The following is a 20,065-nucleotide window of genomic DNA, read 5'->3' on the forward strand; positions in this document are numbered from 1 at the left end:
CACCTCAGAAGGCTTTGATAGGGAGGAATTTGGAAGATTTGACAGCCCAAAATGTGAAAAGGGTTGAAAACGGAGCAATAATGGAAAACAGCGATAAAAAGGGTGGGAAATATTGGAAAAGTGTAAAATCCTGAAAGAAAGGATTGTGACAGGGAAATATCAGGAACTGTGCCCTTGTTTGCAGGAAATCCCAAAGCTGGAGAGGTTTAATTGGGGTGGATCCCTTAACGAAGTAGAAGGATGGATGCCTTTGGTGTGTGTGGAATGAGGTTTGGGATGGAGTCAGGGAAAGCTTCATCCCCCAGAGGGTGGTGGCCACGGAACAGGATCCCAGGGAATGGGCACATTCCCAACCCTGCCAGAGCTCCAGGAGGGATGCACGGGGTGGGGTTGTTGGGGTGTCTGGAGTCAGGAGCTGGGCCCAGGATCCCTGGGGGTCCCTCCCAGCCCAGCACATTCCATGACATCAGCAGCGTCCCCTGTCAGTGAAGGACGTGGCCAGTCGGTGTCAGCTGGGACAGGAATTCCCGGCCCATCCCGCCCTGCCTGGGATCCCGGGTGACGTTTCCTGTCCTGTCCCCAGTGCAGAGCTGCAGCCTGCGGTGCATGAACGGGGGCAGCTGCTCCGAGGAGTCCTGCCTGTGCCAGAAGGGATTCACCGGCACCTACTGCGGGCAGCGTGAGTGCGGGACGGGATGGGAACAGGAACGGGAACGGGAACGGGAACGGGAACGGGAACGGGAACGGCAACGGGAACGGGAACGGGACCGGGAACGGGAACGGGACTGGGAACGGGGGTGGGATGGGGATGGGACCGGGAACGGGGGTGGGATGGGGATGGGACCGGGAACGGGGGTGGGATGGGGATGGGAACGGGATGGGAACGGGAGTGGGAAAGGGAAAGGGCACCCAGGACACTCCAACGTCAGCACCGTGCTCTCCTTCCTTCGGAATCTCAGCCCTCCCTCCTGAGCAATACAGACACAGCTCTGTATCAAAATACAGATATTTGATAGAATGAATAGATTAATTTCTTTCCCAGCATAATACAGAATGTATTAATATGATATAGATTTTCCAAATTATTATAATATATTATAAATTATAATAATATAATAATATAATTATGATACAATTATAATATATTATAATATAAAATAATATATAATAGATAATATTATATGTTATATATTATATATTATATATATTATATTATATATAAATATATAATAATATATTATAATTTATTATAATATAAAATTATAAGATAACGTTGCAGATAGCATTGTATGTACTATATATACTGTATATAATATATAGATAATACAGAATATATAGATGTGTTATATATCCTAATATATTCATAATATGCATCCCATCATTATATCAGATAGTACATGCATCATGTATTATATATAATCATTATATATACCTTATTATATGATCATGATATTATATTTGCTATATTACAATTATTAAATTATTATATCATTTATAAATGATATACATTTATATCTTTTATATCTATTGTACCATGTAATACGTTTTAAGAAGCCTTTAGTAAGCAACTAAGCCCAATCTCCTTGAAAGAATCTCTTCTCAATTAGATCAATTAGAACTTCCCAAATTCCAATCCCTGGATCCGTGTGGGAATCACTCCCAGTGAAGTCAATGAGGATTTTTAAAGCACCCCAAAGTCCCCCTGAGCTCTGCCTGATCCCTTGGTGCTGAAACTTTCCCAAAAGTTCAGCCGGAGGCAAAGGCTCCATATGGAAAATTTCATCCTGAGCAGCAAAAGCTTGGGAAAATTCAAAGGAGCAGCAGCCCAGGGCTGGGGATGGAACGTGCAGCCCTCACTACGTGCTGCTCCCAGCTCCACCCCGCGCCTTCCCGCTCTGGCAGGACATCCCGGCAGGGTCGGGAATGCTGCATCCCCCTGGCCCCGGCCCAGCAGGCAGATCCCGGCTCCTCGGCTCCGGGGGGGAACTCAGGCAGAGCCTGGGATCGGAGCTGGGAGCTGGGCACTGAGCGGGGGCTGTGCAGGGCAGGGTCCTGGGGGGTCCTTTCCCGCTCTGGAGCTTCCATCAATCCATGAGTTTATTCGGGACACTTCCTTCGGCTCCAGCCTGGGAGCTCTGAGTGCGGGGTTTAACCAAGGCTAGCAGGACTAAGTTTAAGCCAGGAATATTTTAAGCCAGTGACTATTTTAAGTCAGGGAACACCCGAGTGCTGCTCAGATCTCAGTTCCTTGCTCTGGGCACGTGGGATTAAGTCCCTGAGCAGCCTCCCCTTCTCCCATTCCAGCTGCTGGCGTTCCTTACACATTTCCCTTTGTGCATTTTCCCGTTTGTATCTGTTCATCCTGACCCTGCCACTTAAATCCCAACGCTGGCCTGAGGGAACCGAGATTCCAGAGGCCAGAAAATCCTCTCCCGTGCAATAGGAGTTCATGGCCTTTGCAGAAAGGCGCTCAGGCAGGGACAGGGAACAATTCTTCCAAGGAAAAAATTAAAATCTCAGATTTTCTCTGCGTTTGCTGCGCTGAGGCTCCGGATGGGAGAACACGGAGCTGGTATTCCAAGCTCTGATACTCCAGCCACGATGGAGGTGACATCCCAAGCTCTGCCAGCAGCGTGTGTCCCACTGAGGGGGGGAGCAGAAGTGACGGAATTCCTGTTTTCCCTCGCAGCTGTGTGTGAGAACGGCTGCCAGAACGGGGGCAGGTGCATCGGGCCCAACCGCTGCGCTTGTGTCTACGGCTTCACCGGGCCCCAGTGCGAGCGAGGTAAGGGCACCTTCCCTGCAGTGCCAGGCCACAGCAGCAGGGCAGCTGAGCTCCAGGCTCCATCCCACTCTCTGGGTTTAGGTCCGGACATTCTGGGTTTTGTTGAATTTCTGCTCGTGCCCAGCTGGTGCCCCAGGCGCTCCGTGGGATTCCTGGTTGTGGGATGAGATGTCCCCGGGATGTGGCTCGGGGTGGCTTTGCTGGGTGACATTGGCTGTGTGTGAACAGAGAGCTGGGAATTCCTGAAAGAAACTTCTGGAGAAGTCTGGAAAATCCAAGTGTCCTGTGTGTGGGGAGAGGGGAAGAGGCAGGGGGCTGAGCAGGGGCAGACTTTGGGGCCAATGTATAAAATTCTTTACATAAAGGAGCATTTTCACAAAGCCTGCAGAGATTTGGCTGAGCCAGACTTGTGTGAGAGACAAAACAAATCCTCCAGCTGTGTCCACACAGCTCCTCCCCGCCAAGGCAAACAGAGCCTGCTCTGTCCGCCTGGGAACAGCATCCCGGGGCTTTGCAGCCAGGTGAGTGCTGGGACTGACCTTCCAGGGATAACCAGGGAGCCAGGGAGCAGCTTAACCCTTCCAAGGGAAAACTGCGCTCCTGCTCCATCCCCGGGGCTGCTGAGAGGAGTCCCTGAGCACCAGGGTTTGTGTCCTGTTGCTCCAGGGGGTGTTTGGTGGGTCCACAGGAATCCTTGGGAGTCTCCATAACGAGATTCCAGCAGCAGGACCTTCTGTAGCTCTCAGTTCGGCTCCAGCCCTCGCTCCTAAGGATTTTCCTGGAGAAGGATTAATTCAAAGCAGAGCCTGAAGCCCTTTCCTCACAGGGAGAAAGGACAAATCTCATCACAGAGCCAGGGAATGTCCTGCATTAGTAATGGGAGTAATGAGTGAGGAGCATAAACAAACACAAACCAAACACAAGAAATTTCACCTCAGCAGGAGGGAAAACTTCTTTCCCTGGAGGTGGCAGAGCCCTGGAACAGCTGCCCAGGGAGTTGGGGATTCTCCCTGTCTGGAGACTCCAAACCCACCAGGTTCCTGTGTCACCTGCTCCAGGTGACCCTGGCTTGGACTGGATGATCTCCAGCCCCAGAATTCTGGGATTCTGAGGGCCCCATTCCTGACAAAAAGAACTCATCCCCCCCCAAATCCATCCAATTCCAGATTTATTTAAGGGCTTCGCTTGAATCTACTTTGCAAGAAATAATTTTAGTTTTAAATTGGAATAAAGTGAATTTCTGAGTGCTAAGAACAGCTCCAGTAAGAGGCAGCTTTGTGCTGGGAGCAGAACAACCCCCCTCACACCTCATCCAGGAAATTCCCCTCTCCAGAGGTAAATACCCTTGGAGCAAGGAACTCACAGAATTCCAGCATCATTTCCTCCCTCTCCCTGACATCTTCGGGGACGAGGGACCGGGGGATATTTTGTGGAACCTGAGCCCCCATTACATCAGTGTGGGAGGAAAAGCTGCAGCCCAGAAAAGCTGAGGCTGTGGGGCCAGAGGCCAAGGGTTGGTCACGGTTCTACAGCACAATGAAGGATTTTGATGTCATGGCTCTGATTTCACCCTCCCTCAAGTAGGAAAAAATGACCTGGACCAAGTGACTGAGCTTGACTCAGGTGATGTTTGGAGCTCCTCCTGTGCTCCAGGGATGAGGTTTTTAATTTGGGGCTGTTTTTCCAGCCAAATGAAATCTTCCCCATGGAGGCCATGGAAGAAAATCTTTTTTATTGGAAAAATGGGTTTTTACAGGGACATTCTGCACCTTGGGAGGTCCCTCTGACCCGTGTGGCACAGGAGGCCCCTGGGGTGGGTTCTGCTCCTCGTGGTCCAAGGTTCCCAAAAGTTGAACCCAAAAACTCGTGGGTGGAACATTTCCCCCTGAGCTGGGCTCTCCAGTCCCGTATCCAAGGAGGAATTGTGCCCATGGAAAGAAAAGAGTCACATTTTCCTCCTTCCCCTCCTCTCTTCTGCTTCCATCAAGGAGCAGCTTTTTATTTCCGAGGGTCCCTTTGATGTCCCCGCAGGGAGGATCCCTGGAATTCCACACTTCTGTGTCTGCAGATCCACCAAAATTTCTGACAGATTTTGATTCCTGTTTTTTGGGAGGTCTTGTGAACCCAGGATTCCTTGGAACTCCTCCAATCCCAGCAAAGAGCTCTCCAGATACCCCCAGCTGCTGAAGTGCGGGGTGGAGGGATGAAGATGCTCCTGCCCATCACTAAAATCAGGGAAACCCAACCTGATTTTGTGGAATTCCTCTCTCAGGGGTGTCCTGGCCATCACCCCCTCCCAGCTTGTTATTCCAGGATAGACAAATCCCACAAAACCTCTGCCCAAAAATGCTCCCACACAAATTTCTGCTCCCTTTAGTCCTGTAAGGAACACTCAGGCCAGGAGGAGTCCCCCAAGTTCAGCCACAGCCCGGCCACCATCTCCAGATCTGCTTTTCCCTGGGGTCCAGGAGCTGTGGTCTCTTCCAAGGGATCTGGGAAGTGCCAGGTTTCCACCTGAGTGCTTGGGAAGAGTCTGGAGCTCTGGAAGTGCCACCCCAGCACCTCCACTGACCACCCACGACAAGTCCTGACCCCGAGGGCTCTTCCAGGCGTTTCCAAGCCCTGCTCTGACATTCCCACCTTTCCTGCCCTCTGGAACCCCCCAGCTCCGTGTTTCCCCGTGTTCTTTGTGCCTCAGGAGCTGCTCCTTGCAGGAGCCTGGAGCTCTCTCGGGTTTCATCAGGCCGAGACTTCGGCAGGAAACTGTAAAAATAGGACAGGAAAACGCAAAAAAAGTTCTCCCTTTACAATTTCCTTTGGATGTGTTTTTTCAGCACTTGGAATGTCTGGCCTTAGAAAGTGCCCCCGCCAGCTTTTTCTTTTCTGCAAAAGTCCAAACAGTTAAACTTGAGGAATGTGGCTGTGTTTGGATGAGGTAAGGAAATGACGAGCTGGAGAAAGTATTCCATGAGAAAGGAGCCCCTCAGGGAGACCCTAGGGCTGCTCCCACCCCCTCCCTCAGCCCGAGGGGCTGGAGAGCCTCAATCCAGGCTGGAAAACACCTGGAGAACAACAGGAATAATCCTTTGGGGTTGGCTCCTTCCCGTGGGATTGGGCTGGTGGCTCTGGGATGCTGATCCCTTGTGTGATGTCCTGAATGTCCATGGAGGGACAGGACACAGGGAATGGCTTCCTGTGGCCAGAGGGCAGGGATAAGTGGGATACTGGGAAGGAGTTGTGCCCTGGGAGGGTGGGGAGGGGCTGGGATGGAATTCCCAGAGAAGCTGTGGCTTCCCCATCCCTGCAAGTGTCCAAGGCCAGGATGGACCACCCTGGGACAGGAACAAGATGGGCTTTAAGGTCCTTTCCAACCCCAAGCATTCCAGGATTCCAAGGTGTCTGTGAGCAGAGCATCCATTGCTCCACGGAGATTTGATTTTATCCTGTCTCCTCTGTGATCCCTGTCTCTCCTGATCCCTGTCTCTCCTGATCCCTGTCTCTGTCTCTCCCTGTCTCTGTCTCTCCTGATCCCTGTCTCTCCTGATCCCTGTCTCTGTCTCTCCTGATCCCTGTCTCTGTCTCTCCCTGTCTCTGTCTCTCCTGATCCCTGTCTCTGTCTCTCCTGATCCCTGTCTCTCCTGATCCCTGTCTCTGTCTCTCCTGATCCCTGTCTCTCCTGATCCCTGTCCCTGTCTCTCCTGATCCCTGTCTCTGTCTCTCCCTATCCCTGTCTCTCCCAATCCCTGTCTCTCCAGTGGCCTCCTGCCCAATCCTGGGATTTGTGTTGCTGTGGCCCCATCCCAGCGTGGGCAGGAGCTCCCTGGGGATGATCCACAGGCCACTTTTGCCCTGCAGCTTTTAAGGAAAAGCCTCCATTGTTTATTGTGAGAAGGAATTGGAGTTCTGGCAAAGGACAAAGCTCCTCTTCCTCGGCTCTGTTTGTTTGTTTTGGAGAGGAGGAATTCGGCCCCTGGCCTGTCTCGGGAGGGAATTCCAGAGGGTGGGAGAAGAGAAAAGCTCCTCATTCCCTTCCCCTTCCCTTGCGCTGGGCTCTGGATCTACTCCCACGGTGGATTTGTGTGGCTGGGATTGTCCTTTAGATAACACAGAAAGTTGTGGAATTATCCCACTTTTCCATCTCCAGGGATCTGAATTCCCACTGGAATTGACTCAGGGACACCCTCCTGGCTCCATGGTTGTTGTAGGAGTGGAGGAAACTCTTTTTTCTTGTGAATATTTTCAGAAGTTCCTGACCAAACCCTCCCCGTTTCCCCCAGGCACAGTCAGGACCAGTTAAAAGAGAATAAAATGTTCATTTTCAAAGCCTTTTTCATTTCCCCCCAGCAAAGGGGTGATCTCAATCCACTCCTAAATCCAGTCTCTCACATCCCACTGAAACTGGGGATGAAACAAAGCCGTGAGCGCTTCAGGTCCAGCTCCAGTTTCAATCCAGGTGCTACAAAACCTTTGGAAAATGCCCTTGTTGGGAGCCGTGTTCAGTTTGTTCCCTGCTTCAAAGAAACCCGAGCTGCTGGAATGAACATTCCCGTGCCAAATGACGGCGTTAAACCCTGCTGTTACCCCAGGGAAACATTCCCGTTGTTCTCCTCCGGCGCTGGGAGGCTGAGCCTGGAGAAGGCACCCTCCAGCCGTTGTCCCTCAGAGTCTGAGGGGCTCTGATGGGGATTTTGAACACTCTGAGGCTGATTATTCCTTTTTAATGAGGCCAAGCTGCATTTCTGGGATAAATTCTGGCTCTTTTTTACCTCTTGGAAGAGGTGAAGGAGGTTCTGGCAGCGTGGATTTGGGATAAGGAGGGTGGGCAGAGCGTTCCTGGTGCATCCCAAGTGCTGGAAATGTGGGAAGTGCCCAGGGCCGGGTGCTGGCTTGGCTGGTTCCAGAGGAATTGCCCCCATTCCAATGCCCCAGCCCTTCCACAGGACTCCATGTGGGCCATCCTGGACACGATAATTTGGGATATTGTGAGGAAGCTGCTCCCAGAGGAACAGCATGGCTGGGTGTGAGAGCGGATCCTGCCCCAGTCACTGGAATTGTCAGGGATTCAGCTCTCGAGGGGTTCCCGAAATCCTCCCAATCCAGGATGCCTTGCAGTGCTTTAATGGGAACTTTACCTGGAGCTGGAGAGGTGGAACTGCTCCATGTCCCACACTGGGCTCTGCTGCTGGGAACAGGGAACAGCAATCCCAGCTTTCCCCTTGGCTTTTCCAAGGAAAAACCCAGCTCCTGAAGGACAGCTACCTGCAGCAGGATTCCTGGAACATGGATCCCATACAGGGACTGTGAGAGGCTTCAGACATCTCCTAAGCCTCCCCATTTCCTTCATAAAATTTCATTGGTGCCTCATTAAAAATTTAATCATTTGCCCATTAAAATTAGCACCAGCTGGGGCTGGAAGGCAGCCAGGGCTCTCCAGACTGCAATTTCCTTGGCTTCGTTCCCTCCAGAGGAGTCATCTGCATAGGAAAAGTTATTTTGGGCAATTATTTGCTTAAAAGGGGGTGTTCTCCTCACAATCCCGCATTCATTATCCCTCTCCAGGAGCTCCTGCAGTGCCTGGGGGAGATGAGGTGGGAGCTGCAGCTCTCCCTGCTTTGCTCTCTGTTCACAGCATCACTTTGGGGTTTGACATTTATTAACCTGAGTTTTCTGGGGTCCACCCCGCAGTGACATCGGCCACTGGTCTGGGATCTCCTAAAAGTTGGCTCCAAAAAGAAAGGATAATTCTTTGGTAACTCCCCATGGTTCGTGTTTCTGGTGGGATTCCCAAAACAAAGGCATTTTTGGGAGATCCCATCCCCTTCCCACCGATGTAACTTCCAAACCATTCCTTTTGTCCTTCTCAAACCCTTCTCCTCTCCACCTCCCGGTGACACCCACAGCCCAGTTTGATCAGCTTTAATTTTCAGGTATGAGCTGCTCCAGAACACAAATCAGAGGGAGCATTAAGCTGGAAATGAGGAATTCTTTGCTAATTGATTCTTTCCCAGACAGGAGGATTTCCTGTGTGTTTTCCATGGATTTTGGGACACTGTTACCTGGGGGTCCCAGTGCTGTCACCCCCCTCCACACAAGATTTTTGTTGCTTCACACATCAAACCCAAACCTTTCCCTGCAGGGACATCTGGGGGTTAATCCGGGAGCCGGGAACCGGGGTCAGGGCAGTTCCTAATTACTGCCTAATTCCAGCCTGGAAATTCCCTGAGCACATCTCAGCCGGCCTCTGGCTGCCTGACCAACACCTGACTGCTCAGACAGGTCGTGGGGAATGTTCTGGGCTGACAAGGACGAGGTTCAAGGGGATTTTTCCAGCCACAGATCAAACACTTCCATGCCACCACCTCTGCCTGGCAGAAGGAAAATCTCATTGAGGGATTTCTCTTCCTGCTGGATTCCTGCTGTGCCTCATCCCTCATCAAGGGTCACGGGAGCCCAGGCAGTGGCAAACCCACATTCCTGAGGGCAAAACCCTGCAAAAATTGGGTTAAAATCCTTGGAGTTTAAGGGATGGGAGGATCCTAACTGGGAATGGGAAACCTGCTGGTTGTTCCTGCAGTGTCTGGGGTTTAAAGTCAAAATTGCCAGGAGATGTTTGAGAGCTAAAGTGAAGAGAGACAACATCCCAGAGTCTGAGAATTTGAGAATCCCAGAATCCCAGACTGGTTTGGGATGGAAGGCAACATAAGAATTGTGGAATTCCACCTTCCACTATCCCAGGGTGCTCCAAGCCCTGTCCAGCCTGGCCTCGGACACTGCCAGGGAAGGAAATTGATTGCTTTTCTCATTCCTGAAGTTCTCCAGGATAGCTGGAACTGCAGCCCTGGAATTGCCTCTTTGCCTGACTTTTGATTTTCAGTTCCTTTTAGGGCCAGCACCACCTCCAACACTGGGCTTCAGTTTGTCCCCATTGCAGTTTTCCCCCCAGATTTCGCACGAGTGGCTGTGCTGGAAAGGGAACAGCACTGAGAGCCGGGCAGAAATCCTGGGATTTACGTGCTGGATCTAATCCAGGGATTGATTTCCTCCCCAGATTACCGCACCGGGCCCTGCTTCAGCCAGGTCAACAACCAGATGTGCCAGGGCCAGCTGAGCGGCATCGTGTGCACCAAGACCATGTGCTGTGCCACCATCGGCCGCGCCTGGGGCCACCCCTGCGAGATGTGCCCGGCCCAGCCCCACCCCTGCCGCAGGGGCTTCATCCCCAACATCCGCACCGGGGCCTGCCAGGGTGAGTGGGGATGGGAGGGGAGGGGGCAGAGCCCCTGAACAGCCCCGGAACAGAGCACACAGAGAGCAGAGCTCTGAAACAGAGCCCCAAAGCAGAGCCCCAAAGCAGCCCCACAATGGAGAACACAGAGCAGAGCCCCAAAGCACAGAACTCTCTGTGGAGCTTTGCCAAATCCCCGCCGTGTGTCACGGAGCTTCTCCATGCACCCAGAGTATCCCATGGGATTTTCCAAGATCATTTAATCCTAGAGATTCTGGCCACGCTGTGGCTCTCAGGTGAGCTCCTCCATCCCGCAGGGTGTCCTGGATCAGGCTGGTGTTTCTCCCAGAGAGCCATGGGATGGACACATCCTTTGGGAAGCATTCCCAGACTTTTGTCTCCCTCTTGCTTGAGCCAGGAATTCATTCCTGTCCATTCCCTGTCCTTATCCCTGGTGCCATCTGAGGGGTAATTCCTTCTGGAATGTGATCCAGCTCCTTGGAGCACAGGAAAATCCACACTGGACACGGATCCATGGCTCCATTCCCTGACATCCTTGCTCTTCTTGCCGCAGATGTGGATGAGTGCCAGGCCATCCCTGGCCTCTGCCAGGGCGGGAATTGCATCAACACCGTGGGATCCTACGAGTGCAAGTGCCCTGCAGGGCACAAGCAGAGTGAGACCAGCCACAGGTGTGAAGGTAAGGGAGACTCCAGGCCTGGATCTGCCAGGATTCTCCTCTTCCCAATGTCCCTGGAGTATTTTAGTCTTGGCTTTTTCCAAGGCAGAGATGGGGGAGCTCCCATTCCAGGCTGGATCCCACCTCCCAACCAGCCCTGCCAAAGGGGTTTTTTTATCTTCTTCCCAGAGTCCAAGGCCAGGAAATGAGGAATAGGCCTTGCCTGATCCCCTGATCTTCCCTGAAACCAGAAGGAAATGGTTTGGTTTGTTCACAGAGGGGTTTTTTAAGGATGTTTTAATGGGAACACGGATTGATGGCACAGAGGGGACCTCTGGAAGGGTTTACCCAGGCTCAGCCCAGGGCTGCCTCCAAAGCTCTGCCAGGTTCTGAGTCTGATCAAGCCTTGAAAACTCAAAAACTTTTAATTCCAAGGCTCTTCATGAGGGCTGTGAAGATTTAATCAGTGTGAAATGTGGAATCAGGCTGGCTGTGGGAGCTAAGGGAGAGCTCTGCCTGCCTCTGGAAGGCCCTGGAACTGGGATAGTGGGAGGTTGAGATGAGATGATCTTTAGGGTCCCTTCCAACCCAGACCATTCCAGGATTCCAGGATTCTGTGCCCTGGGTTCAGCCCCTCAGGAAATCTTTCCCAAAGAGAGCCAGGAGCTCCGGAGGTCAGTCCCTGGTGGGGGATGGACATTCTTCCATCTCCAGGAAACATCTGTGTCTGTGGCTCCTCCTGGGCAGGGTGCCAGGAGACTTTCTCTAAAATCCTGACAGAATTCCTGCAGAGCTCCCACATCCAAGGATTGAAAGCAGGAGAATCCAGCCCAGCCTTTTTCTGTGTCAGGTGAAGGACCAGCTCCCCAAATCCAGTGATATTCCAGGAATTTGCCTGGCCAAGGTGGCACCAGGGGCAGCAGAAAGCTGCTCCTGCCTCTCCCTGCCTTTCCCATGCCAGCTGGGGAGCAGAGCACATCTGAAACCAGTTGAGCTGGAATCTCCTCCATCCCGAGATTAAACCCAATCCATTGTCCAGATCTGTCCTCCAGATGTGAGGGGCCTCCCCCTTCCCCCAGTGCCTGGAAAAGCAGCCCCACAAACAGCTTCCCTTCCCCATCCTGCGCACAAAAGGGACATCTCCAGCATTCCCAGGGGCTGCTCCACCCCTGGGATCACCACCAGGTCAGGATGCTTCCCTTTGGATCTGGGAGTCCTGCTGGGAATGACATGGACAGCAGGGATGCTCCAAAGGGATGGGGTTTGAGGGTTCCTTTCCCAGTTGTGTCCCCTCCATGTCCCCACAGGGCCACCAGAAGGTGAGGAGGGTTCCAGGAAAGGGAAATCACCTTTGGGGTATCACTGCTTCCCTCTAGGAATGTGATTCCCTAAAACCATGTAATAGGGGAATAGAGAAGGTTCCTCTCCACTTTATGGACACAAGAAGGTTTGGGTCCCGAGTTCCCCGAAAATCTCTGAGTTTCCTGCACCCTTTGATCCATCAGGAATTTGGTCCAGCAGATGGAGCATCAAATTCCTGAGCTTCACATTCCTGCTGAAACTGCCAAAATCTCTGCCTTGGTCCAAGTGTCCTCCTCACTGAGCCCAGGGGTTCGATCAAAGCAGCAACCAGAGGATGGATTTGTTATCCAGGTGTGCTCCAGGCTGCAGATCCCAGCTCCGCAGGAGATCCCTTGCTGAGTTTTGGGTTCATTTCACAGCTGGGGAAAGGAGGGAATTCTCTGCCGTAGGAAGAGGAGCTGCTTCCCTCTCGTTCCCAGACTCCCCATCCAAGCCCGGCACTCAGGGAATATTAAACCTCCATCAAACATCTCTGGGAGATTCCCCCCGGGTTCCCGGAGCTCGGGGGGGGCCTGGTGGGGAGGGAAGTCAGCAGCTGCGACTGTGCTGGAGCCGGAGCTCAGAGCCCAGGCCGCTGATTAACGATGTCCCCTCATTAACGATGTCCCCTCATTAACGCCGGCGGTTTGTGCCATAACCCCCCCGGCCGTGTCCTGGGGGGAACAGAGATAAGGGCGGTGCCTTCCCAGGGCGATCCTTATCTCTTAACACAAACCTTATCTCCAAACACCGACGGCACCTGGAGCTGAGGCTGCTTTGGTCCCCGAAGGATAAAGATGTTTTTCCTGAGCGAGATATTCCGTGCTGATAAGGGAGGCCCCGCTCTCCCGAGCAATCGGAGAGGCTGCAGCTCCCGGGATATTCCCGGCATGGATTTTGCTCAGCTCCAGCAGGAAAAACGAATCCTTTTCCTATCAGGGAAACGTGCGCCCCACGTCCAGCCTGGATTTGTGCCTGAGCCGCCTCCAAGGCCGGGGTTGCTCCGTTCCAGGCTCACTCCCGCAGCCCATCCCTGACGAATGTGACGCTTGCAGAGGGTGGCGCGTGTTATCCCTTTGTCCATTGTATTCCGAGGAGCTCCAGGGATTCCTGAGCTCGGGGCTGTGCTCTGGATGATGAGAACTTCTGGCACTGCTCCCCTTCTGAGGGATCTGAGCAGTCTGGGAAACAGGGAAGTGCTGGATTTAGGGCGGTAAGGGGTCAGGCTGATCCCTAAAAACCGCTGGAGACAAGGCCAGCTTGGGAAGCACCGAGAATTGTGCTTATGCTGTACAAAAAGATGAGCGAAGAGGGCAGGAATTGCCAGGTTCAGGATGAATTAACCAATACCATGCCCGGATTATGTTGGAAAAAAAGGAAAAAAGCAGGATCTGTTGAGATTTAGAGGAATGAGAGCCTGGGGAGAAGGGCAGGTTTGGATCCGGCAGAGTTCTTAAGACGGCGGGAAGAGAATTGTCGAGGACACAAGAAAATTCCTGGTGCGAAGTGGAGAGAGGGAACATCAAAGCTGAACTCGGAGACATCCTCCTGCTCCAGAGACCTGGATCCATAAATCACAGGGAAAGGGAGGCTGTGGCATTTTTAAATGATCCTGGAAGCAACCGGAAAAATGACACCGGGGGGAACAATTCCGTGGTGTGGAGTTAAGGGGGAATCACTGGCTGGACAAAGCTTTTCCTGCCATAATTCCAGGGTTTCTCTGCCAAGAATTTCACTTTTTAGCAGCCCTTCCTGTGCTGCAGAACAAAGGCCAAGCTCTGCTATCAGTGAGGTAATGCCAGTGCCTCATCCAGGATGCTTCCCAAAGGAATGTGTCCTGCATCCAAAATCCATCCATGGTGATAAGAAACAAAAAAAAAAAAAAAAATCCATGGAGAAACACCAGGAAAGGGAGTGGAAGGCTCCAGGAAGCTGTGTGCAACAACCTCAGCTGAAATCCAGCCAGGATTTGACCATTTTTGGCCTCTCCAGGACATTCTGCCAGGGAGAACAAATCCTGGAATCCCAGCGCTCACCTATTTTTCTCACCCCTTTGGATGTGAGGTGTTCCTGATGTCCCCCCAGGCCAGGCTTTTGTCATCAGGGCACAAAATCCCAAATCTCCTGATGGAGCTGAGGCTCTGTTGCCTCTCATTGATGTTCCTGCACCAGTGGGAGCTTCCCAGAGTTTTCCAAGGGTGGATGGAACCCAAACCCCACTTTCTTTCAATTTCCTCACAAAACCCCTCAGGAGAGCTCATTGTTTGGCTCCATCCAGAGCTCATTTCCCTGGATTTGGGGTGGTTTGGAGGTTCCATTCCCTGCTCTGTGGTTCCTTTGTGCTTCCTGGGAGAGGAGGGTTCGAGTCCCTGGTGCTGCACCAGAGCGATCCCAAGGCACGACCCCTGGGGATGTTTTCTCCATCAAATCCTGGGATTTTAGCCCATGGAAAGGTTGGGGTTCCCACATGTCTGCGGGCACCGTGTGGGATGAGCTTTGCAGCTCCAGCTCTTCCAGAGGCTCTGCAGCCTTCAGCTTTTCCAGCGTTTTCAGCCTTAAGGACGAGGCCAACTCCAATCCCAGCCCAGCTCCAAAATCAACGTTTGCCTTGAATCCTGCCATTGTCTGAGCAGCAGAGCACAGGATCCTGCTTTAATTTTGAACAGAAGGTTGGAAAAGTCGGGAAGGAGCCAGGCTGGAGCTGGCAGAATTCCCTCCCCGGCGCTGGGTGTTAATGAGAGGGGAATGAACCCGTCCCACCGGGTCAGCTCTGCCTGAACGGATCCAAACCACCACGGGACACTCACAGAGGGAAAATCGAGAAGGAAAATGTGGTGGGGAAGGACTGAAAGGACAACAAAGCCCAGGGCTCAGGTTCCCAAAGCTCAGGATGTGGAGTCCTGCAGGAACGGGCTCTTTTCCTGCTCCTCAGCGCTGGGGTTTTCAAGGGGGAAAGAAAGGTCTGCAGTTTGAGTGACCCCCTTGGATTCCCTGTTTTTCCATGGGAATGGGATTCATCGCTGTCCCCACAGCCCCTGACGCTGCTTTGGGGTGAGTGAGGGATGTCAGAGCACAGATCTGCCAGCTGCCCCAGATCTCGGATCCTCCCCAGTGCCACACCGAGTTTTGAGCTGGGTTTTTCACCAATAGCACAACTTTTCCTTCCCAAAGCTCTTTTCCTTTCAGAGCTCCGTGAGTTGTAGCCCCGGGCAGGGCTGGGATTAAACGGCAGGGCAGGCTGGCTGATAAAATCTCTTTTTGGCTGCAGGGGCCCAGGTGGGGGAAGTGTTTTCTGTGTTCTGTTCCGCTGCCTTGGGAGCTCTCAGGGCTTTTCTGAGGGACTCAAAGAGCCAGAGCAGCCCCGGAGGGCTCAGGGGACACCTCGGGTGGTGTCCGGGGGCAGAATTTGAGAGTCCTAAAGAGCCGAGCAGGAATTTGTCTTCCCCTCTTGACTGGAATAGAATCAGAGAATGGAACCATGGAATATCCTGGGCTGGGAGGGACCCACAGGGATCTGCAAGTCCAGCCCATGACCCACCACCCCCATGGCACCGAGTGCCACATCCAGGCTTTCCTTGGGCACCTCCGGGGACGGGGACTCCAAACCTCCCTGGGCAGCCCCTGCCAAGCCCAGTCCCTCTTTCTGGGAGGAATTTCTCCCTGCTGTCCAGCCCAAACTCCCCCCTGGGAGGGGCTGTGCAGAGAAGCAGAGAACTCCATGAATCCCCCTCTGGGAGACTTTTGGAGACCCTTTATGACCTCAAGCATCCCACGACCCCCCCAACTCCATTTCCCACCGTCTGTGCCCTGGGTGTGGATGGGGAAGGGGCCGTTTTGCATTCTCCCCGTGGGATTGTCTCCCTTGCAGATGTGGATGAGTGCGGGGCCATCCCCGGCGTGTGCGACGGCGGCGACTGCACCAACACCGTGGGCAGCTACGTGTGCTCCTGTCCCCGCGGCTTCGTCAGCAGCCCCGACGGATCCCGCTGCCTCGGTGAGGGGAGAAACCGGGATGTGGGGCTGGACCAGGCTCTGGGAGCCTGGCAGGGCTGGGAATCTCTGCAGAGGGATTTGGGGGTTGTTGCTGGGATAGGGGGAAACGCTCAGTTCTCCATCCTGCTCCCGGCTGGATTCTCTTGCTCTTTCTCCCTCTCCAGAATTTGGGCTGTGGGAGCCTCAGTACTGGAAAGGGTTGACAAGGACACGAGGAGGAGGATTGGGAGGAAGGTGTGGGGCTGGGAATGTGGTGGGAGTGAGGATGGGGAGATTTGGGAAGAGGAATTCAAGCAGAACAGGCAGAGATTGGTGGTGCAGTGCAAAGTGTCAGGTGCAGCTTTCTGTGGAAATTAATACAGCAAAAAAAAAAAAAATCAGCTCCGAATTCTTTTCTAGCCACAGATCCTGGAGCAGGATTAAATGTTTTCATTCCAGGAGGAAAAAAATGTTGTGAAGTGTAAAAAGTAAAGCCCAAGTCCTCTTGTTTGGGAAACTGATAGATTTTAATGGGAATGGAATTTTTTCCTGCTGTTTCCCAGCCCCTGCCATGAGCCCAGAGGGGTGTGACAGCGCTGGGATGAGTCATGTGGACATTCCCCACTTTCCTTGAAACCAAGAGCTTCAAGAAACGAAAATAAATAAAATTAGAAAGCCCAGATTTAAAAATAGTCCCGAGCTGATTTAGCTGCAGTGGACTCTGACTGCACCTGAGCTGGCTCCGGGTGCTGCAGCCTTTCCCTGAGCTCCCTTTTTGGGTCAGGCAGGGTTTGTTTTGGCAAAATCCACAGCTCCTGCCAGGGTGGGGTTGCCCTGGTACCCAAATTTTGCCAGCTCTGCTCAAGGGGGTCTCAGGGCTTGTTTGGAGAGTTTGGGGTGGGTTCAGGCTCCAGGTTTGCATCCCATGAAATAAATCCAGGGAGCAGCTGGGAAAGCAGAAGATGGATAAATGATGTGGGCACTTTTAAAGCATGAGCAGCATCAAGAGAGGGGAGATTGTCACCCTGGAGGTGACCACAGTGTCTCATGTGAAGATATTTAGGAGCACCAGCCCTTGACCCATTCCCCTCCCTTTTTAGCAAAGCAAACCCCTTTTTTGTGGCACTGAATGATCTCCTGCAGCCTTTACAGCTGGAACAGCAACACCCAGAGCTTGAGCTGATCCCCAGTGCCAGGAGCTCCTTCCAGTGCCTGCCCCACTAAAACCCCACCAGGAGAATAAACCCCTCCTGGTCGAAAGGAACCTTCACGGAGGGATTCAAGCACCTGGGCTTGGCACACAAAGCCCAGTCCCACCCTGGGCCGTAAGGGTCCCACCCATTCCTGCTGGTGAAGGCTCTGCAGGCAGCGCAGGAGCTGCTGCAGCAGCTGGGGGGGCTCAGTGGATTTTCCTTGGTACAATGGGTTCCTCTTGCAGAGCAGCTTAAAAGAATAATTTTCAAATGAAGAGAAATGGCCTTTGTGCATTCCCAGACACGCACATGGTGTTCCTTCCCTCCCTCCCTCCATCCCTGCGACTCAGCACTCCTGCTCTGGCCTTTCTGAGCTCTTTCTTTCCCTGAGAGTGCAGCAGAGCTCTGAAGGATTTGGGTTGTGCCTCTCCTTGGGCAGCATCAGGAGATTCAGTGCCTCAGGTTCTGGGTCTTGCTGAGCCTGGCAGAGCCCTGGCTCACAGAGGGTTGGGAGCACTGAGGGCTTTGCCTGCCTGGAAAGCCCTTTTTGGCCACTTTTGTCTAAACAAGAGGAAAAAGGAAACATGAGGGTTATGGAATCATGGAACAGGTTGGGAGGGATCTCAGAGCTCATCCAGGGATGTCCAGGGACACCTCCCACCAGCCCAGTTCTGTGGGATTAGCCGTGCTGGATAATCTCTCCTGCCTCTCCTGGGGTCAGGACACGCCCCATGGGATGGGTGCAGGCCTGCCAGATCCCAGATCCAGCCTGGAATCACTCCTGGCCCCTCAGGATGAGCAGGACCAGCTCCCTCTGTGCTCTGCCATCCTGGCTGAGCCCTGTCACCCCCCAGAGCCCTCTGGGCTCAGTCCCCACCCCGCAGCTCTCTCTAATCCCATCTGGAATTTCCCCTCCCCTCTCTCCTGCAGCATTTTCTGCCTTACTGGGGTTTTGTGCAAAGCTGTGCCCTGGGAGCAGAACACCCCCATGGCTTCTCCTCCCCTTCCTCAGCATCAGGAGCTAATCCAGCCTTGCATTCAACCCCTGCTTCCAACCTTCCCTTCTCCAGGCCTGACTTTCTCTCTGCTGGTGTTTTTGGTGGATAAAGTTTCCTGAAAGGAGCAATTCCCACAGAATCCAGCTCTGAGCAGGGGTGGGGGACGTGCCTGAGGAAGGACCTGCTGGTTTGAACTGGGGTCACTGTCCCCTGCGGGTCCCCGAGCTGTGCTGGGAGCAGAAGTGCCCCCACAGCCCACAGATCAAACAGCGCCAGGCAATTAATTCCAATTACATTCCCAGGATGTACATTCCCTGCTGGCTGATGGCAGCCACATCCCAGGAGACTTTCCCCCTCATTAACTGACTTTAGAAAAAACAAGGTGGGAGATGAATGAGGGGAAGATTCCAGGTTTTCCTGGAGGGATTGGTGCCAGGTGGAGCCTGCTGGATGTGAGAGACCCTCAGTCCCCTGGGCCTTGGCAGGAGCCACAAACCCCCCCCAGCAGGGCCAGGCTCGGGGTGAGTGGCTTTGACCCCATCCAGGGCTCCTTCTGCTCCAGCTCAGTCCAGCTGGGATCAGCCAGGGACAGGGACACGCTGGGAACGGGAGCCTGGAGGGAGCTGGAATTGGGAACAGCTCCATTTGTGCAGCGAGGGATGCTGGGGCCTGGCAGGGGATGATTCCTCGTGGGAAGCCTGGGATGTGGGACACTTTGGGACCTGAGGGGGGAAGGACACGCTGGGCAGGGGTGGCTTCAGGAGGGGAAACACCTGGCCGTGATCCCATGACTTTGGGAAGGGAGGAAGCACGGGATGAGGTGGGAATGTCCCTGTTCTGTGCTCTGGGAATTCATCCAGGACCTGCTGGGTCCCCTGTCCTTCCTGCAGGGCAGGGAATGCAGCTCCCAATGGACAATCCAATGGGGAAGCATTGCCCAGCTCTGGCTCTGGTCTGGCTGGACTGAGGAGCCCAAATGGGAACGGGAGGTTGAACACTGGGAATGAGTTCCTGGATGTGCTCCAGAGGGAGAACCTCATGATCTGGGAGGATGAGACGGAACAGGGGGGTCACACTGGGAGAGGGGACGGCCGGGAGAGATTCCATTGGGAATGGGCCCTCAGGAGCTGGCTGAGAGGGGGGTGGTGGCACGTTGTGACCGTGTCTCCTCTTCCTCTTCCCCTTCCCCTTCCTCCTCCCGCAGACCAGCGGCTGGGGACGTGTTTCTCGGCGCTGCTGGGTGGTCGCTGTGCCGGGGATGTGCCGGGCCAGGCCAGCAGGATGCAGTGCTGCTGTGACTCGGGGCGCTGCTGGGCCATTGGCCAGACCCCCGAGATGTGCCCCGTGCGGGGCTCGGGTGAGTGACACCCCCGGGATCCTAAAACTGGGGGTGTTGTAAGACAAGGTTGGAAAAGCTCTCCAAGAGCACTGCCAAGGCCATGAAACCCTGTCCCCAAGTGCCACATCCCCATGGCTTTTAAACCCCTCCAGGGATGGGAGCTCCTTTGCCAAAGCCACCGTTCCCATGGGGAAATCTCCCTCTGCCCCATTCCCATCAGGAACCCCCTGTGTTCCCTGCCTGTCCCTCGGCTCCCTGCAGGGGATCCGGGCCCTGCTGGAACAGCCTTGTTTTGTTTCAGACGAGTACCGCAGGCTCTGCATCGAGGGACTCCCGGTCGTGCCAGGCTTCCCCAGGAACTTCCCAGGAATTCCTGAATTCAGGCCCAACGGAGTCGGGCCAGGACTCAACGGGCCCGGAGGCATCGGCCCGAACGGGGCGAACGGACAGGGCGGGATCCCGGGCCTGCCCGGGATGGGCCCGGGGAGCTCCAGCATCGGTAATTCCCGGGTTTGTCCTGGCTCTGGGAGCAG

At 53.7% G+C, this 20,065-nt stretch overlaps 1 protein-coding gene across 1 annotated transcript in view; it reads left to right on the forward strand.

The window, feature by feature from the left end:
• Window positions 1-20,065, forward strand: part of LOC104697407 (fibrillin-2) — a 66,949-nt gene that overhangs the window by 13,447 nt on the left and 33,437 nt on the right. The window contains 7 exon segments of the mRNA XM_039566220.1: window positions 584-679; window positions 2,690-2,785; window positions 9,834-10,031; window positions 10,585-10,710; window positions 15,899-16,024; window positions 19,398-19,550; window positions 19,834-20,031. Of these exon segments, the coding sequence (XP_039422154.1) occupies window positions 584-679; window positions 2,690-2,785; window positions 9,834-10,031; window positions 10,585-10,710; window positions 15,899-16,024; window positions 19,398-19,550; window positions 19,834-20,031 (993 nt within the window).

Source organism: Corvus cornix, chromosome 28, assembly GCF_000738735.6.
Source record: "Corvus cornix cornix isolate S_Up_H32 chromosome 28, ASM73873v5, whole genome shotgun sequence".
Classification (NCBI taxonomy): domain Eukaryota; kingdom Metazoa; phylum Chordata; class Aves; order Passeriformes; family Corvidae; genus Corvus; species Corvus cornix.